The sequence below is a fragment of the Vanessa tameamea genome, chromosome 4, assembly GCF_037043105.1.
Source record: "Vanessa tameamea isolate UH-Manoa-2023 chromosome 4, ilVanTame1 primary haplotype, whole genome shotgun sequence".
NCBI lineage: Eukaryota > Metazoa > Arthropoda > Insecta > Lepidoptera > Nymphalidae > Vanessa > Vanessa tameamea.
The window spans coordinates 10,918,515-10,941,152 of record NC_087312.1 but is presented as its reverse complement, the minus strand read 5'-3'; the positions used below and the strand labels follow the sequence as shown (position 1 = coordinate 10,941,152).

The window sequence follows — 22,638 nt, the reverse complement described above, 5'->3', positions numbered from 1 at the left end:
TATCTACATATTTTAAGTTGCAGAAGATTTTTTTTTTATTTTACTTCGATATAGTCTTCATTTTTAATACATAAATATTTTATACTTTTATAAAGTATCCTGAGTCGGCCAGAATCCTGTCGCTTTATAATTTCGTAAGTACACTTATTGACAACTCGACATTAATTATTTATAACTTTCTAAATAGACATGTCTGTTGCAAAACTAAATCGTCGAAAGTATTTTCAACAAATGAAGCGTACTTAGGACTTTGGTATATCTACTATTCGTTGACTGAATCGTTAATGTAATAATGGCTCACACGGCTGCAGATTTTTTATGAATTTTTTGACAAGGAATTCTCAGCAGCCCATATTTAGGAAGTTTATTTGCTGTAGTCCCTGCTTCGGAAACCACGTAAAGCCGCTGTCCTGTGTTTAATCTGATTCTGGTTTTGTTGGTTTACCAATCCATATATGAGAAGTTGAATTGAGAATTCATTGGTGTTTGCGCAAAAAGTTGTCAACTATTACTGGTCATCATGATACAGATATACATACATAAGTATTGACTGGTTTTGTAGAGGCAACTGGACTACTACTACTACACTAGAAAAAAATGTGTTTATATGTATTGTTGGTCTATCTTAAATAACTTTTGAAAATGGGAAAACAAACATGTGGAAACTTAATTTTTGTAACAGGTAATACCAATAAATGAGTACAAAAGTTTTAATAATATTTATCCATGATCTAATCGTTCTACACCTACGGTACAATGACGGTATATGAAATTATGAATAGCCAAATACATATTATAAGTATATTATATCCTTGGATACTTAATATTTAATATAAGACATAAAGTTATTTCTTTATATATAATTTAAATTAAAGTAACTAAATTAGTACCAATCAATCGAAATACTAAGAAAAATTTGGACTGATCAACAAAAAAATCGTACCATTATTTACTTATACGGCATCAACCACATACAAGATTAAGTCATAAAACTGGTTCGATTTTGAAATTAAAGTTTTCCTCCCACACAAGCCTTAAATAGTGCACTGTACAACTTCGCAGACATGATTCCACTCTCCCTCTTAATTTGGTATGACCTGTTTGTTACCACATCGCGGACACATTCTAGGGTTCCGTAAATATAATGGGTCTACTATTTGAATTGACTTTTAGTGTTGCACGATGCAATAAAACATCATATCCTGTATAATTTTATCATGAGGAGTATTAAAAAAAATGTAACTAAGAAAACAAAATAATTAAGCATTTTCTTTGTGTTTAACTCAATACAATTTACTGCATTAACTTCGACAATCTTACGCCAAGTAAAGTACCAATACGAAACAAGTTTAACGGCACCAACGATACTAACGTCGACGTCCCTTGAAAAAGCGTGAATGGTTTCTAATTATATTTTTTCCTTGTATTTTTAATCTGTGGCCATATTATAAATTAAATGTGCTTGTGTGTGAAAAGGTGAATGCCCTGCAGTGCTAGATTCTGTCTGCTGCCGGAATGTGCTTGCCAAACGCATTGATCGGAACTCGCTTGCCGTGTTTCACTTTCCTGTATAATTTTTGAATGTTTTTTTTTAACGTTATAAATTATATTTTAGACACCAAAATTAATTTTATTTCACTGATTTTATCGTTAGGTAAGGAATTATATTTATAACGTTAATTTGCTAAAAATTGTATTGTAATGTTAAAAAATATTAAACTTTGAACCGGCTTTAAATATATACTTTGTTTAGCGGATGATTAGTAAAATAATTAATGTCTCTTGTCTTAAATCTATACTAATATTATAAATGTAAAAGTAAATCTGTCTGTCACTCAATGTCAAAACACTAAGCCGAATTTGATTAAATTTAGTATAAAGCAAGTTTAAACCTTGGGGTTGGAAAGACAAGACAAGCTACTTTTTTACAACAATTTTAAAAACCCCAACCGCCACCCTAACACCTGGGCGAAAACTAGTTATAAGTATAATATAAGCACATAGCTGTCTAAAACCGTTATTCAAAATTAAAACTGCTGGTATCTTAATTCTAAATTATGTGTCAAAAAGTACAAGTATCATGACCATTCTAAATTACTATAACATATTACAAGCGCATTTAAACATGACACACGTTTTGCACACACTTCAAATAACAAAGGTTCCAACAAGAACATGATTACTCAGCGTTTTGTAAGCGCTGAACATTTTTATTTGTATTTACTTCTCACGAGTACCTCTCGCTTCGCACGTACACAACTCATTCAAAGGGGTTAATGTTATTCAAGGTGAATTAGCTGTGGAACCTTGAACTTTGATCTTGAGTTCGAGTAAACATTTTCTGCCTTCGGTCGGAAAAATATTACATTTCACTTTCTTCTATATAGTTGTGATGAGTTTTTATGAAATAATTTGAGTTTAATCCGCCTTTATACATAGTTAAATTGCAATATCATTTTCAGTAGCTGATTATTAGAAAGTTTTATGGGGCTTAATTGATTTTAATATAATTCTATTCTTAATTATTTCACAAATATAGTTAATTATACACTAAATACGAGAATAAAAGAAAAAAGACAAAATAATACAAAAAGCGGTTCTGTAATTCAACAACAATCGTCTTTCTTTAAAAAAGTTTGTTTTTTTTAAGGTTTAATGAAAATTTATCGGTTCTACTACCAATATTTTCAATCGACCGAATTGATTGAAAATCTTTAATATGATTAAATATTCGAAATTAAAGCGTTCGAGGCACTACTCTTTTCACCTCTTCACTTCTTAAATGTTTAAAATAATTTATTATGTACCTACCTCTAATCTAAGTTCATTTTATTACGTTAATGTTTTTTCTAAATTCAATTTTTATTTATGAATGAAGTACATACGAATTAATCTGATTTGTCCTTGTTTTGTTTTCAGAGAAATCGACGCGTCGAAATTACGTCGCTACGTGACGTAGTAGCGTATTGGTGAGAATAGGAATAATATACCAAATGATAACGAAAAATGAATGGTTTAATGACAGCATTAACTGTTACTGCGCCAGCTACTTACTCTGGTAACGATCACCATGATGGCGCCGACATGTGGTCACCGGCTCGATCTGAAACAGGAAAAAATCCTTCTTTAAATATAAATTATGTTATAAGATGAACTTATAACCAATAATAAGTATACAACATGAAATACAAACGAAAGATGCAAAACAACGTATGTTTTATTTTAAAAAATCTACACCTGGAGAGAATTATATCGTTTTAAATAAAATAAATTATACACCACAGTTGTATTACTTATGTCAAAACTTGATGGATTAATTATGATAAAACCTTTTTTCAAATCTTAATATTCTGGCAACATAAAGTTAAAACAAAGTCAATCTTAAAAATGAAATCGATCATAAATTCAAAGTAGGCAAGAGGGTGGACAATATGTTCTGATTCACTACAATATACAGACGTCGATGCACTTTGACATAAGTACACTATTAATATTATTAATTTTAAGCGTTCTGTGGTACAAGCACGCAGCGCAAATACATATACAACGGCTATTTTTTTACGTATCGCAATATTGCGACTCAAATAACGAAGCACGTTTGTGTCGACTCTACCTTTTTGTAAAATGAGTATAAAATACATTCCATCATTGTCGTGTTTCTTACTCTACTGTCGATTCAAATGCAATAAAACCGCAATAACAACTTCGTTTGTTGTCGACTTTTCCTTAATATCTTCTAACCTCTAAGTGTCTAGGTTCTTCATAAGATTCTAGTTATATTTATTATTTTAAAACATAACAACGAATGTGTAACATTACAATTGACTTAACGCATTACTTATAATTATGTATTTATAAAATTCAGCATACGCTGCCTGTATAGGTATTATTGCCTGTATCAGACATCCGTGCGGTGTCATCATGACTATTTGTCATCAGAATATTTCACGAGATATAATATCCTAATAAAGATTTTCTTATAATACAGCTATTAAGGTTAAGCCTTGAGTACTATTTTACAGAAAAAAAGAATCAATGCAATTATGAAAATGACAATTTAAATACAAATTTTCATTTGAATTAAGAATTAAAAGATATTATTATTTAACTAAATACTTTATAACAAGTAACCAATTATTAACTTAACAGCAAGTAAAAAACATCAATCAGTTTTCTTGTTCAATCAATCATTGCGTGATTACCAAATGTATATAACCATACAAACTTTTTTTTATACTATTCGATAGCTTCAATGTTGCTTACACCTTTAATGACGTATCACTTTGAATGTTACCTATATCAGTTGTTAATTTTAAGTGTTTGGTGATATGTTGATGGTGTAACTATTTCAATAAATAAAAAAAATAAATAAATAGCTTCTTTCAACAGCAAATAGACCGGATAAATGAAACGATTCATCAAGCAAATCAATTTTATTTTTACGAAATGGCTGTATGGAAACCACCTAGTATCATTTCATTAGACAGATGTTACTTATTTATCTTTATATATATTTTTAATATCATAGTTACGTAAGTGTTGATGTATCTTTTCAATTAAATTAATATTTTTATAATATTTCTATGTTGTATTCATTTAAGTTTAATTAAACTTAAATTATGTAATTACATACAAATATTGTCTATAGAAATTACTATAAGGAATAGGTGCAATTAAAATACTATTATTTTTACAATCACTAAATATCCTTACCCAAAACTGTGAACAAATAATGTTACAAAAATTATTACACGTTAACTTGTGTGCACGTTTGTTAATATTCTTTTCATTGTTTTGAAAACAAACGCAACGTAATTATACGTGTATTGTTTGAGATGGAAAGGAAGTTTGCAATGTTTTTGAGCATTCCCGAGAAGCCTAACAATTGAGAACTCAACACCTGCATTCGTTATACAAACTCAGAAACGCCTTTTACTTTCATTAGCTCGGTGAACATGCGTTCAACTAAGAACAATCCCTTACACTTGTGAGGTATTCATTCAAATTTAAAACTGCAATAAGTTTCACATTTCGATGGTGAAAATATATTTAGTATTGTGATTAACAATACAATTATTACTTATAAAAGTTGCTAAGCGAATATTTACTTAAATACTGATTTGTCTCTTTCATGTCATATGTCGTTGATTTAATTACACTGATAGACAAAAATGACCTTCATGAAAGTTAAATTAATTTGAATGGGATATTTTGTATCTACAACTAGCCTGTTAATAATCTGAGTCAGTCCAATCAGTCCAAATTTCGCACCGGAAAGCCAAAATAATTAAAATAACAGTTTTTAACTAATGGTGTCAAATTACGACGTTGACTTTTAATAGTAAGTTGACCGCAAATGTAACAAAAGTTATCGGGATGGTTTACACACACCCTGGGCATCTTATTACGATGTACAGAAACGACAATCAAACCAAAATATACTTTATTCAAGTAGGCTTTTACAAACACTTTTGAATCGTCATTTAACAAACTATTTAAAGTAAAGCTACCACCGGTTCGGAATGTAGATTTTACCGAGAAGAACCGGCAAGAAACTCAGTAGTTACTCTTTTCAACATATAAAAATACAGTCATGTTAGTTAAATCACAAAGAAAACCGTTTTAATTTCAATAATTTAATATTAATTTATCGGAAACATACGTCGGCAAGCAAAATTCGCGTAAGCAATTTAGTTTATGTTTAACGAAAACTGAGGGTGATTGAACAAAACGAAGTATGAGGTTTATATGCGGGTAGGTATAGTGTTTAAAAAACCGACTTGATTCTGTTTAACAAAAATACTGTTTACCAGTGTTATTTAACTTGAAAGCAGACAAAGAATGCTTTAACTTATCATCCCCTACAAAACATTTTAGGTAAAACCGTTTTTTTTAAACATAAGTTATAAATGCACGAGATAAATCTACATGAGAATTAGTCTATTACAAACAGATTAATTAGTCTGTAATGTATTTGGTATATCATAATGAAATTGATGTTTATTTTCGGTTATCTTAATTTTTGAAATGTTATTCAATAAAATTTATGAAAATAATAGTATTTCAATTGTATCTTTCATCCATGTCATAGTGATATTATTCAACAGGTAAGGAGAGAAAAGGGCGTGCTCTTGCATATTCAATATACAAAACGTACGATTGAACATGATAGTTGGTAGTAGTTGACGACCAGAACTAATCGTATCGGAAGTTCTTTATCAACGGTCATTCACTCGAACTGGGCTTTGATGCTTCATTGAGATTTATAAAACACCGTTCAAATATTTTAAAGGAAAATAATTTACCATATCGATTTTTTATTTATTTTTATTTTATCGGTAGGCGGACGAGCCAATGGGCCACCTGAAGGTAAGTGGTCACCACCGCCCATAGACAATGGCGCTGTTAGAAATATTAACCATTCCTTACATCACCAATGCGCACCAACCTTGGGAACTAAGATGTTATGTCCCTTGTGCCTGTAGTCACACTGGCTCACTCACCCTTCAAACCGGAACACAACAATACTGAATACTGCTGTTTGGCGGTAGAATATCTGATGAGTGGGTGGTACCTACCCAGACGGGTATGCACAAAGCCCTACCACCAAGTAATCGTCGATGCATCAATACATACAAATTAATGTATAATACATATGTTTACCACATACTTTTTATGTAACATTATGCATTTTACTCAATAGGTACTAAGTATGTTTTAAGACAGCTAGAAATTAGTCTGTGTTACTAAAAGTATGCGGTATGCCTTCCATTGAAATAGCGCTGGTAATGACTGGCTGTAATAAACTATTGAGTGATATATCTACCTTGAGCTTAATTACATTGGAAAATCGTATTGTCTTGTGGTAAATGGATCATATTTAACATAACGTAACACCTATTTACAGATGCCAACATGAAATGTAATGTTTTAACTTGTTTCTTTAGAAGTTTAACAATATTTATTCCTAGCTGTACCCACGACTTCGTGCAAGTTTAAAAAGTTATTATAGCCTAAGTTACTCCTTATTACATCAGCTATCCGCCAGTGAAAGTCCCGTCGAAATCGGTTAGCCGTTCCAGAGATTAGCCGGACAAACAGAGTCAGACAGACAAAAATTGAAAAAGATGTTATTTTGGTGTATAAATACATATGCATTTAGTAAAAAGCGGTTATGTATGAGCTGTGAGCTGTGCCGCTATGTAACGGCAAGACGGGTTACCGAGACGAGACAGGTTGTTTAAACAGCCTCATAGTTATACCGTTCCTAGTCTTATCGCAGTTTAGAATAAACAATACCGTGACGGTACGAGTAATCTTATAGGAATTACTGTGCCAAGGTCGCGTTATCACTTGCAACCCGCGTAAAATTTAAATTACATTAATATTCCTTAGTTTAATATTAAGATCTATGATATTACTAGGATTTATTAATTATTATAATTTGTATTTATTTTAAAGTGGACGAGCTAAAATTATTTTGAAGAGAAAGTATACCTATGAGTGCTTAGATAAATAAAGAGGATAATTTTAAACAATACAAAACTACTTAGAGAAAATTATAAAATATTTTAAATAATAAGTTAAAAATAAATGCAAACTTAAAAGTTTTCAAGCATCTAGATTTTCTGAAATGTGTTTCTATACAGCAAATTAAAGGATTTTGAACGTAGATTTTTTTTATTTTTTTATCTGTGACTTGTATTTGTGTCGACCGGGCACAGATTATTTCGCCAATGTCACGTGCGATGGAGAAGATACGATAGAGATTGAACATTATTAGAAGCTCAATTTAATTTTGAAGGCATAATAATAGAACACAGATATTATAAGTGTGAACGATTCAACCATTCATGTCACCTGTCGGTAGCAGTCATGGATGAACGAGATCGGGTGCGTGCGTGCGTGCAAGCTTCCCTCGAAATAATGTAACGATTGGGATATCGATAAAAATTTACTCGAACGAGGTCATAGTTTATACTGATTGAAAAGGAAATTGCTTAGTTTGGATCCTTTGGAGGAAATTCCTATATTTACGTAGAAAATCAAGTGCTCCGGTTTCTTCATTTAAGTACATAACATGCTGCCTTCTAACCACATACAAAATTCTGTTCTATATCCTTAATTTTTTTTACATTTTGTTTCTAATTTTCAGTTATGTACTTATTTTTTTTAATCAAAAATCACACACAGACCTCAAATGAAAAGTACCGATGACAATATGGTTGTGGGATTTAATTTTAATAGATAAATTAGGGGACAAACGCCTCTAAACGTATTATATATAATAGGTATTCCAAAAAGATACAAATGGCAGTATACTTGTTAAATAGCTGTAGACTTAGCATAAATAATATTTTGGTTCCTATTTTATTTGATATATCAAATAAAATAGTTATATATTTTATACCCTATATCATTTAATTTTCTTCATTATCATTATCATTATATAGTATAAAACAAAGTCGTCTGTCTGTCCCTGTGTGTGCTTAGATCTTTAAAATTACACAACGGATTTCGATGCAGTTTTTTTTTAATAGATAGTGATTCAAAAGGAAGGTTTATGTATATAAAATACATGCACAATAAAGTGGTGAAACACTGATAACTTTAGACGTTTCTAATGTGATTTCGTAAATAAACACATTTTTTGCGCTTACGATTAACGACGGCTTAAACCCCACGAGATAGATTAAAATAATGTACTACAATATTGTACACCTTAAAAACGTCTCAAAGAATTCGTGATGGTATATGTCTATCACTTAGGGATAACCCACAATAACCATTTTTTATCCTTTACTTTTTACGAGAAATAATGGCTTATATAATACAGCATTAATCCTTATTCAATAAAGTACCTTAAATACATTGTACATTTAATATAGATCAATATGGATCAATACTACAGCATGTAATTTAAATGAATATTTTCGAAGATATTACAGATTTAAAACGCAGGGACATAGCGATTGTATTGTCTAATTACAAAAAAAGCTTTGAACATGTATATAAAGACATTCATTTAATACCAGCATTGCACCCGTGCGAAGCCGGTCGGGTCGCTAGTTATTAATAAATTGCACCGTGCAAACCTGGAGCAAGCCGCTTTAAAAAAATTAAATAATAATCTATGTTCTATTCCACTATATATTTACTACAATCTTCAATATCTACCTACTTTTTTATTCGAATTCGTCCAACCTCACTGAAGAACATTAAAAAAAAATTGCCATTCATAACATTATTAATTAATATGAAGTATTTTTATATTTCATTTTAGAACACTAAATGTCTAAGAAATATAATTGGAATTTTATTGTTTTGTAGCAATATCGTGTTAAATATTTATTATACTAAGTAAATAATTAAATGCACCTATGTCTAGTATTCAGTATCCATGTAGGGCACTGCCATTACAAAATACCTAATACCAACATGCTTCGTACAATAACGGAAGTTCCAGTGAAACATGTTGCATATCTTAACGTCGATTTTTTTTTAAATATTAATGCAATATTAAAGTAAACTTTAACGGATCTATAGCCTTACATAAACTATTTTATAAAAAACACTTTTGGGAGAGGAGATATTATTATTATCGTTATACATACTAAAAATATAATTTAGAAAGTATGTTTGATCTGTGTAACCGTTAGGCGTTAACGCTTTAAAATGTTAACGCACAATATATATTATATATGTATATATAGTTTAATATTATTTAATTGTCTTATAATACGAATATTTCGTTATACGATATCTTCTATCAATGTCTAGTAAACATGAAATGCATTCTGACATATCAGCCTCTAAATTTAAAATTTTTGGTATAATAAAATGGAAAATACTGTAATGTCACATTGAGAGAATATTGCGCGCGTAAGTAACTTAGAAGTATACGCCTGGAAAGAAATATTTTATATTTCTTCAAATATAATGACAAGAGCAAAAAAGCCTGTAAAACATTGTTAAGCGTATGGCAATTTTAAACAAAATATATAATGTACAAAAGTTAAACTTTAGTACCTAACACGTAGAAGATAACAATATATTATATAGTTTACTTGTTACATGAGTAATTTCCTAACGGGTCTTTTAAACGGTAATTATTTAATTTAATATTTGTTCGTTATTCCGCAAGCAGGTGAAAGCAAATCACTGAGAATACCTATTTTACAAAGAAAGTTTATGTGTGGAATTTCTCTAGGCCTCACATGAGTTTCTTAACATTATCAATTTTAATGGACTTGTAGTATACGATATATTATGATGTAAAAAGCACTTTGTTATTTAAGACATTATTTGAATTTATATTAAAAACTACATTTTAGTTATGTATGACTTTTTCTAACTCCTTTTTGATTTATTATAATTACTAAAAATAAACAGATAATGAAGTATAATATTGCTTCCAATATGGATATTTCTATATATTTTTCAGCTCCCTTAAGAAGGAAGAAAAATAATTTAAGTAGGTTAAATAAGAGGTAGCATTAAAATTAATTATTGTAAACACATTATTAAAAGTAATGATATATTGCTGCGAAAATTTAGAATCGATAAATGAACAATGGAACATAACGATGAGGCCAAAACTGGTAAATATACCCGAGTTTATTAAGGTTGTAGTTAAATTGTTCGAAGAAATTAAATCGAGTTATAACTTACAACCAATTGATTAAAGCTGTACCTACTTAAATGTATCATTCATTCGATTTATTTGAAAATTGAAGAAGAATGTTTTCGACAGTAATGTCGTAAAATAAAGGACGTTAGAATTGTATTAAGCTATATTTTTTCTATAAAAAAAAAGAAAACAAAGCATTTAAATGACAAGAATGTTAACAACTATTTATAAAATTTATAATTAAATTATATAATTTAAAAATAAGATACTTTGTAATATGATAATAATCATAATAAAAGTTTAAAATACGTAAGGAAAATATAAGATACTCGTATTTATTACCTTGCATTGAGTTAAATTGAAAAACAGTAGGTATATATAAGTATTATATGAATATGTTTTAATGTGAAGGTCATTATATTAATACAGCTACAAATACACTGGATATTAATTTAATGTATATGCAGCCTTGACGTGATACACGTAATAAGTTGCACATATTCAATTCGCTTGGCACATTTACATATTCAATAAAGAAAAAGCAACGTTGACATAACACGAAAAAAAAAATAATAAAAAATTCAGCCTCACAAGACAGATGGAGCGTACGGAACTCTGGTTTAAACCGCCCTCTGTTTTACTCTAAATTATTTTATTGTAATGTAGTTTTTAACTAATTATGTGTTTATCTACATGCCTATTAAATAAGGTTGTTTTCACATGGCGACATAGAAGAAGCGGCTACACGCTCTTTCATACTGGGCTAGAGGAACGGTGCAGTTTGTCAATAGTTGGCCACTAAGTACACGCACTCTAGTATCGTAGTATGACGTTTGGCGAGTGTCAAGCGTAGCTGTCACGCATACCGAAATAATAAAGTTGTCCCGTTTGTTTTAGTTCGTTTGTAGTGCGACACTCTATGCCGATATATAAATAATAATATAAGCACACGAAATCAAATACCGCTGCGATGGTACCGTTTATATGCAGCGGCGGTTGTAAGAATCCTAACGGTGTGTTTTAACAACACATAGTCGACAACTAGTTACGCAATCTAATACTTTAATTAATGTAATTTTACAATAGCTGACCACTTTGTTACAATACCCGACAACGTTGTTACGTCAAATAATTTAGCTTATATTTAAATAATATGAATGCGTTACATTGAATTTTCGATCGATCTAATTTTCTACTTTCTGTCTTAAGCACAGATTTTAAAACAAAATTACAGATGTGCTTGGATAGAGTGCTTAGCAAATTAAAGTCATCGCGCGCACATCTGCCTTTTGTTTGATAATCTGTCCTCCAATGAGCAACGTCGCAAATATAAAATCTCTTTATAATTCTTATTACTATTTTTAATAATGTTAAACCGTAAAATTTATGATAATATTATATTGAATATAAGTTGGATTCTTATGTAGAATCCTGTATCTGTTAATCTGTCTTCCTGTCCGTCCTGAGCGTCTGTTTTTATTTCAATAATATCAAATAGTTTTGATTTTATTGTTTATTTTACTATAAAGCCCAAATAACATTAATTTGCACTAGTAAAGCGATCATATCTAGCCACTATATATCATAGTAGATCACGAGTTTGCATCTAGTTCTTTATTCTTAGAATTGAATGTGCATTGAACAGTATCAAAACGCATCATAACAATGTATTCATAAAACGCAACATACTTTTTTATTGAGGAAGGCAGACGCAGCACGCGCAATCTGATAGTAATTAGTCACCACTTCTCGTGGGCATTGGCCAGATACATACACTGTTACCGTCAAGGGACATTTCCAAATCCTTCGACTCCCTCGCTACGTTTATACAATTCACCTACACAATAAACGCATTAACTAATTACGCTCAAAACCTGTCGCCTAATTACAGTTTGACCAACTTTTTAATTTAATGGAAATTATTCCAGAATACATATGAATAAGAGTTATTAAATTTAAAACACTATCATTTGAGGATAATTAATATTAGGGAGGCTACGCCTTTAATGACATACGTACATAATATATTTTATACACACGTATATACATGTGTATAAGATATTTTTGCAAATTGCAACTTTGACCTTCATATTTTAATATCATAAAAATAATGAAAACCAAAAATAATACATTATTTGCGATTCAACGTTTTTACTGTTTAATTTATTTACTTTACCCGCGCAATATTTATGATACTCCATAGCACTCAAACCTTAATTTTACTTTTATTTTTCTCGCGCGAAAAACGCATTACGCGTTTTCCCCACGTGAAGTGAAGTGCCCAGGACGCCTAGTGTGACCTAGGACACCATAATACTCACAAAAAACCAGCGGTACCTTCTTCGTCTTGCGCATGCTACCGTAACTTTCCTAAATTATACCTCACTTGAGAAGTGAATTAAAAAAGTAGCCTATGTCCTTCGTTAGGGCTTAAGCTTACTCAGTACCAAATTTCATCAAAGGTTCAGTGGCTTAGCTTTGAAACGTTAACAGACAGTTTTCACATTTATAATATTTGTATGGAAGTATGGATAAAATATATGATTGAAGAATAAAATTAATATGTATCTAATATCGATAAAACATCGTTATGTCATATAGGTTAAGCTATATCTGTAAGACAGTCGCCTTAAATATCCAAATGTTAGCCGAATCAGTTAACGTTAAGTCGGAGTTAACATATTACTCGAAAGAAGTCTTACAAATACTATGGATCAATACCACAAGCTGATATGCCAAGAATTAAACCTGCACTGCATTGTTAATATTAAACAAAACACTAACGATAAAACTGAACATAATCGAATGTATATGTATGTATATATATTAAATTCTTGCAAGTGAGACTTTGGCAGCTGATGATCCGCCAGACCACAATATTCAGCGCATATAATTTACAATATAATATAGTAATACAGACAGATAAATAAATATGACGTCGACAAGCTATTCAGAAACTCCAGGTTTGCCTGTTTCTTAGTTCGCCTTGAAATAAAATGCGGGACACCCTTTTCTTTATATTCCCTCAGTAGTTTTTTTTTTATATATAATATATTGATTATTTATTACCACTACTAACTTAAATATTACATTTTTAGTAGACATTTTAATAGGCATGTTTTCATTCATACTATTGTCTGTGTCTAGTCTAGATTATAAAGCTGCAGATTCCGAAGTCCTAAACTCAAATAATACCTAAATTTATTAATTTTTTCAAAGGATTTTCAACAATAGCTCGTAATTAGAAATTTGGCAGTGTTACATATCCATGCTTCGCGAGCACGTATAGTCAAGCGCGCCTGATCTATATCCGGTCGTGTCAAATTGTCCTCTAATCGGATTATAAAAGGGCGCCATTAATATACTATAATATTATGAACTGCGTAGTTAACAAATAAAAAATATAGATAAAAATCTGTGCTAATGTTATAAATAGACAAAATTTGTTTGTACGTACGTATGGTAAGGTACGGAACTAATGGATTTAAATTACATTTTAAACATCACATCATTTTCTTTATTAATAAATCGCTAGTATCAAATAAAATGATATTTCTATGTCACTCAGATCACATAAATCACGTAACAGTGAAGACGTTTAAGAAAAAAAATAATGCAATGCTATTTTTAGCATTCAAAATACTGTCTAACGTGTCTTCGCGATTAAGGTTACGATCAAGTTTTGAAATAATACTTCTGGACTTTCTTTTATTGAACATAAATTCAGAAATATTTTAAGAAGTAATTTGGTCGAACAAACTAAGTATATTTGGCCCCGTGTCCCTTTTTCCAGTGAAAGTTGAGCTGCACTATAATTGATCGAAACAATTTAATAATTCTTATCGCTATTTAGCGATGGTGTGCTGTGATTTCAATAAACATTGTTATTCCGATAGCAAATTTTAACAATAGAGTTTTGAATGCACTATATAACATATATGTATATCAATTACAAATCAAGAGAGTATAATATTTTCAGTGGCGTGATAAATATTAATTGTCTACTAGATATTACTTTTTTCAGTTTATTAGTTTCGTGTCTTCTGTTCACGCTATCTGTACTTCTGACGTTACTGTATTGCCTAAGTATGATACTTAAGTTTATATTTCTAACTAGTTATCGCCCGCGGCTTTACTCTTATTTTAGGAGTTTGTTCATTAGGTGTTAAACATTAAAATTGTTTTCTTTGTGGTTCAAGATTGCTTCATATTCAATTTCATCAAAATCGGTTCAGTAATCTGGTCAGGAAAAAGAAACACAGACAGATAGACAGACAAAAGAGTTACTTTCGCATTTATAATATTAGTAGAAATATAGATGTATGTGCAAATATAGAAACTTGATCCAGCTGAGATCACATTACATTTTGACTTCCAATCGTTTTTATTCTATTTAGTAACTAACCAGTTTTATTATTAAATATCAGACCTTTCCAAAATTACGCGAAATTATTTTATATAGTTATTATACTAACAATTTCATCGTAAGGTAAACTTTGACGCGTTGATATCTTTTGTATAAGAATGCGTTATCATTTATTAAACGGTATGTCTTATACTAAAATAATATTCCATAATGGAAAACAAATATATTTCAAATTGTTTTCAAACCATTATTTATTGATTTAAAATTATTACGTAAATAATAAAAAAACGTACCTAGAATGAATAAAAGTGTTCATAATTTTTTTTACGAACAATAACCACTCTTCCGTTCAATAACAGTGATTAAATCGTACTTTACTATTATCAGACGATAAAAGATTTATGGCGACATTATCGTATCGATACGAGCTTTGTATCTTATAAAAAATATTTGATATGAATTATTGTTATTAGGTTTGTTATTAATAAAATGATTGAGCTCTATGTTTCATCTAATGTCTATATATAGTATCTCAACAAAACTAAACTATATCACCGATCTCAATGAAATTTGAAAAGTTAGACTGGCTATATATATTCTACAAGCGAAACACGTCACAGGCACGACACACGCGTGTTACTAAACGTTATTCTATGATCCGTGTCGAAGATGGTCTTCGCGGGGTGTTTAGGGTTTGTTTCCCATGCGAGAACAAAACGAGAGACCTAGACATGGATTTTAACTATAACTTACGGCAATTTCAGCCAGGCATAGAAATTACGTTTAACGAGAAAGATAAATTTAACGAATAACGAGGGAAACAGTGTTATTTTGTATAACCCGTTTCGAATGAAGCATAAGTTGATATGTAATTGTTACCAACGAAATTTGGATTGTTACTTTGTTAGTTTTATTTATTTGTCATCTAGATATAAAGATACATTAATAAATAATTTGTATGCTCTTGTTACTTTATAAACATTGATGGTCGATTGTGCGTTGCAAACACAAGCTTCACACGGGTATCAGATATAATCTGTCGAACGTTTGATATGTTTTCATAGATTATTTGTAACGTATGTATGCAATGGTTCTATTCGATTGAACATCATATGCATAATGTACTAAATTGTAGATTTTATAACCAATGAATAGATACAAATGAAGTTGAAGGAACCAAAATATATCTATTATTCACAGCTAGAATACTAAAATCATTATTTTATATTATTTAAAAATGCTAAGATGAGTCACACCGCCGCGAATATCAATGTTGAAAAGTTTAAGTTATAAGTTCTCGGTATAGATATTCTCTCGAACTGTTCTCAACTAATTAGGTATATTGTAATGTTTTTAGTCATTATAGAATGATATATGGATGTAAAATTGTTTCATTAACGTTCTAGAAGAAGTCAATTAAATTCTAATAGGATTCTTAGACGAGTGAAATTTTAGAACGTGAAGTTTTAACTTATATGCGTTCTAAACTTTCCATGGCAACGGTAAATTTCGAATTCAACTCGAAATTTCGCTATTATGATAAATCTCACATTACACGAGAAATCCACTATTGACTTACGAGTTACAGCCTCACGCGCATCAGCTATCGGTGTCATAATTCACGTGTAAACACCGCTACATACCTTCCACGTAGGAAGGCACCGACGCTTGATTTTTCTATAAAGCTAATCATGAAATTCGTTAAATAATTAAACATTCTTCTCGTTGAACTTAGCACCGCTGTAATATATGGACTTCAATCACCTGACCGCAGAGTAAACAGCGACAGGTCATAGTGTCGGTTAACAAAATTTACCGTTAAGATCCACTGAGTCGCACGATCAAATGCCAGCGCCCGTCGTCATATCACAATCACTTGATAAACCGAACACTCGGTTGAATCACCCACGATCACCAGTCACAAATCTTCGGACATTTTATCGTTAACGTACGGTTTCGATGCTGGAGCCGCGACGGAGAGCGCACAGGAGCACCAAATGCGACAGACCGTGAATGTTAACCTACCTGTAGCGCTTGCGTGTCGCCTGTCGGCACCGGACCGGGGCGACTGCTTTACCGACCGCCTGCGCCGCCATGTTTAATACAACCTTAAAGTTAAGAAAAGCCTTCACTTATAGAATCTGGAGCTAATTTATATAAAGCTTTTATCATATTAAAATTAGGTTTAAGGTACACAATATTTGTCATAATAAAGAAATAATTAGCTTAAGATAAATGTATTAGCTGATTAACCAACATTCATAACGCCATCTGTTGTAATCAGGAAACATCATTAAAATAGTTAAGTTAAAGTTAAACTACCACTTCGGAATAAAAATATTAATGGATCATATCTATACATATATATATCTGTATAAGATATATAAGCAAATATCCTGCAATTTATCTGTGGGATTTTGTTTTGTATTATTTGTAATTTAAGTAGTAAGTTCTGACTACCTGGAAAACTTACAAGCTATCGATTGATACAATATATGGATTTTCCGCTAGATGGCACCACTGCCTGCAAAGGCTTCAAAATTATCCGCAGCCAATGTTTACATTCCTCGACTATTCTAAATTCTTTCTGCGACACGCGTGACCGTTAGACTACATTATTAGATTAACGACACGATAAACATTTTAATCGAAAGATTTATTAGCATTTACACATCCGCATCACATCTTATTTTGTGACTGATGCTCGATCAAGACCCTGGCGGTGACCAAGAGAATACTTAGAATTGTAGATCCGCATTTAAGATAACAATTAATTATTAGTGACGACATTATATTCATTGAATAAACGCTTGTACCGAGTAATAATAGTCTATTCGTTGCTAAATTATTACAAAATAACGGACACGTTTTTGTAATAACCATTAAGCAAGAACTCATTTTAATAAATTATACGTCTAAAATCAATCAGATTTACAATAAATAGTTTTATAGCTTTATAATAGATTGGGTGTTGAGTAGGAAGAGCCAGGGATAATTATGTTATTAATATACTCTAACAAAACATAACACCAAAACAATTTTTCATTCAATCATTAATAATTACAAGAAAAGCAATAAAAATATGCTCTCTTTTAAAAATCAATTAAATTCATAATTTTAAGAAATATGTTATTCATTGAAGATGAATTTAAGAAAAGCGAGATAACAGATAATACTTTAGAAAAACTGATCGCGTTCTCTTTAGACGAAGTATTTGTGACGCTGGATTGGCCTGGATGCGAAATCAATGTAAATAAACACCAATTTTTTGTTATTTTTTTAAACTACTAGTCGGAAGGGCTCGTCGGCCACCTGATGATAAGTCGTCACCACAGCGTATATATATTCGGGCGATATATTAATCATTCCTTACATCGCCAATACCAGCAACCTTGGGAAATAAGATGTTATGTACCTTGTGCTATTGCTCCACTGGCTCATTCTCCGTGCAAACGGATCATAGCAATACTTGGTTTATACTTGGTAATACATTGTGATCAGTGGCTGGTATCTAGACGGGCTTACATCAAGCAATATTACCAAGTGATTTGCTTATAATATTGTTATTATTGTCACTTGTAGCACTCGCTGAAATACTGCTTAACATCAAGGAGATCTGTTTGTCGATCTGTCTTACTGGCTTACTCTGTTGGTACTTAATGCAAGTCGCGCCGGGACCGATATACAGACGTCGAAGTTGTCCGTGATTATATTTTCCGAAGTGAAATCATGCAGCTTGGTAACTTAGTACAAGTAGAAAGTCAGTGTGTTTTCACGTACTTGCAGTGTGTAGGATTTGGTAGTCTCTAGGTCTTCTATACCGAAAACTTGAAGGCTAAACTATGTGGCGTATATAACTATTTGGCGTAGGAGTTATCTTTGATAGGCTGACTTATAATAATAATTGAAAGTTATTAAGTAGAGCACTACAGTAACAGTCGCTTATATAACGAGTCTACCACATTTTTTTATTGCTTAACCCACAAAATTTAATCTTGTTTCAATAATTATTATATAAAATGTAACAAAATGATAATGTTTTGTTCAGGTACATAAGTAATAGAAATTCGTGTCAAAAAGGTTTGAAAATCTAATGAAAAAAGTATTTCTTTTTTTCTAAATACATATTAGAAATAATCACTGCACTAGCGGTATTTTAACGTAATCTAAACATTGTTTTGCAGGCGTTTAGTTAACCACTAATTTGTCACTTTCTGTCATCATTGATTATTATTCAAAGGCAGAATAGCATAGAATACATTGTTTTATAAATCAATCAATAAAAGCAAAGCAATTTTTTATGTAATATTTAAGCGGACGGCCAAATGTATTATCTCATAGTAAGTGGTCCCCACCGTCCATAGACATTGGTGCTGAAAGAAATAATAACCATTTCTTAGATCACTACTTGGAGTAGTAGTACAAAAAGCTTCATTAAAAGTAAACATCTCGCCTTATTGCCTCCACTGGTGACAGGAGGACTGGTTCGTTTTTTGCCCAAAGTATCGGAATTGCGATTTAACGGGGAAATGCTGCAAGCCTTATCACCATTTCACGCGGTCAAGATGTATACAGTAACTATTTTGAATTCAAATTGGTATATATTTAAGGATATATAAATATTTATATATACTTCTATATAAATATACTATGTTAATAATTCTTATGTAAATAAAATTATTATTTTTTTTGAATATTTATTTAAAAATAATACTAAGTAATTTTAAATATAGTTTAGTTTAAATGTTATAATGTTCAGATAACTCTGATACATTTTATAGTTTCAATTTATGAATTTGACATAATAAATTAATAAGTAACAGTAAGTAAGTGTTACAAGGAGACTCGCCGAGAATTTTCAAAACGGAAATAAATACTGCTAAATAAGAAAGATAACATCTCTATAAGCTAATGGGTGTTAAATGCTCTAATAACGATAATTGAATATCGCGCTTCGAGAATATTTTTCTCTCATTTCATAACCTTTGATACTTTTAGTAAGGTAACCTATACAGGTTCAAAAGCTGTGTTGAAAAAAGTTGGAATGTTTTTTTTTAGAATGGGTTAGGCGGTCGTGCAAATGGACCACCTGGTAAGTAAATAATACCCCCCATATACAATAACTTACACCACCAACGCGCCACCGTTCTTGGAAGCTAAGATGTTACGTTTCTCGTGCCTGTAGTGACTCACTCACCCTGCAAACCGGAACACAACAATACTAAGTACTGTTGTTTGGAAGTAATATATCTGATGAGTGTACCAAGTAAAGTACGAAGTACCAGTATGTTTAGTTCATATAATCATGTAGCACGAATTAAACACGTGGAGTAAGTATTGTGTGTGCCTTGCATATCTGGGAGGGGTAACCTTCTACCTTATTTTGAAGAAATGGTTCAGACTTGATCACAACGCGCAGCTCTAATACGCGTTACTGGATACGCATGTGGCAGATTTTTATCCGTCATGTCCGTAGGCTTAAATCACTTCGTCGTGAAATTCTTCGTAGTTAAATTAAAACCACAATAAATAATGTAAATATGATCATACTGAAATTACTTAAAAAGCATATCCAATGGCATATTTAATTTTGTTACTATCCAGAAATTTCTATTTTTTTTTTTAAAATGACTTAAATTTCTTATAAAATAAATAGGTAAACAATGTGTATTTCAATTCTGATGATGTATGGTAGGTATGACGCAATTTAATATTTTAATTAGGCATGCATTACTTGATATCACATCGACATTATTGCGTGTTCTTGCAACCATAAAACTTAAGCACCTGTGCCAAGACAAAATTTATATATGCGAAACAGGATGTAACCAAATTAAGCTCGTATCATATGTAAATACTATGTTTCGTGAATTATAACCATTTTATAATAAAAACCAGTTTATTGGAGATCCACAAATCATAAGTTACGTATTACTTATGTTTTACGCGCAACAATCGCAACTTAACTTGTCGCGAACTCTTTGTATAAAGCGATAAAAGTCTTTTGTGTTTAATTTAAAATATAATAAAACTATTGAGTTTGTATAGTTGAATGCAAATCAAAATCAAAATCAAAATACTCTTTATTGTACACCAGTAAACATAAAGTTGAATCAAATTTAAGAAAGATGCACAAGAGGCGGCCTTATCGCTAAACAGCGAACTCTTCCAGGCAACCTTAGGGTAGATGAAATAAACAGATAGAGAAAGCGGTAGGGGTGTACAAGGCAGATATAAACATAATATATGAATACATTACAGTTAAATAATAATATATTTAAAATAAAATAATGTACAGTACCTGGTAGCTAACAAGCATACATATATGTATGTAACTCATTAGATATAAATTATATATAAAATTAAACTAAAATTCTCTCGAACTAAATACAACATTAAAATGCAAGATAGTATTATTTCAACATAGTTTTAAATGAAGCAAGTGATTGTGCACGTCTTACTTCAACAGGAAGAGAGTTCCACAGACGAACAGCCTGAACAATAAAGGAATTTGCATAGAATGAAGTCGAATGAGGAGGAATTTTTAAAAGTAAATTATCTTCAGAACGAAACGTTCGATTATGAGTAGTACATAAAAAATTAAAATTATCCTTTAAATAGAGGGGATTTGAAGTATGAAAAAGAATTGAGTAAAGTAGATGGAGAATGTGAGTATTCCTGCGATAGCGAATTGGGAGCCACTTGAGCTTTTTGCGAAAGTCGGAGATGTTATCATATTTACGAAGACCAAATATGAAACGAATGCAAAGATTTTGAAGACGCTCAAGATTGTTTAATTGCTTCTCTTTTAAGTCAACATAGCAAGTGTCAGCATAATCGAGAATTGGTAATATGAGGCTCTGTGCAAGCGAAATTTTTGTGGGAATTGGTAGAAAGTTTCGCAAGCTACGGAGCGACCCTACAGCAGAAAACATTTTTTTACTTAAGTTACTTATATGTGCTTCCCACGATAAATGTTGATCAAAAATAACCCCTAAATTTTTACAATTTGTGCTAAGCGTTATGTCAACATTATCCTAGCGAACAGTGGGTAAGTCAGAAAAAGAAATGCGTGATATTAATTTAGAACTCCCGATGATTAAAACTTGGGTTTTTGTAGGGTTTACCTATAATCCAAAAGATTTTGACCATTTAGTAATTTTATCTAAATTGTCATTCGCTAAATAAATAGTTTTAGCTAAATCCGAAACTTTACTTAGTGAGTAGATTTGAATATGAGAACAATATGTAATATGCACTAATATTATTAAATAAAGGGAGTACTTAGTCCGATTTAAAATATATTCTATTTTCATTTAATAGATGATAATTCATGATAAGGCTGTATAAATTCGCAATGCATCCCTAAAGTTCGGAACTTTAAGCAGACGAACTCGCCGTGTCTAATAAACAGGCCTATATAAACCAAATTAAACGCAGGTGAAGCAATGTAGGTACACACTAGCATCACAATTATAGGTTTTAAACAGCAAACATCATGACGTATCGTAGTTTCTTTATAATTAATTCTTAGTTTCATACGATACACACACATACATCATTAAGGATGTCAGGACCCCTAATCAGTTTAATTTTTCTACCGCCTAGTCTTTTCTAACTTTTATTTTTCTGTATTTTTCAG

General features: G+C 31.0%; 1 protein-coding gene across 1 annotated transcript in view; it reads right to left on the bottom strand.

Annotated features, from left to right (window-relative positions):
• LOC113394062 (myosin-VIIa) overlaps window positions 1-17,033 on the bottom strand; it is a 32,185-nt gene extending 15,152 nt beyond the window's left edge. The window contains exons 1-2 of the mRNA XM_026631244.2: window positions 16,813-17,033; window positions 3,055-3,103 (exon numbers count right to left, since the gene is read on the bottom strand). Coding sequence (XP_026487029.1) covers window positions 3,055-3,072 — 18 coding nt within the window. The 5' untranslated portion in view covers window positions 3,073-3,103; window positions 16,813-17,033. The remainder of the gene's footprint in view (window positions 1-3,054; window positions 3,104-16,812) is intronic.
• Between the last annotated feature and the right edge of the window lie 5,605 nt (window positions 17,034-22,638).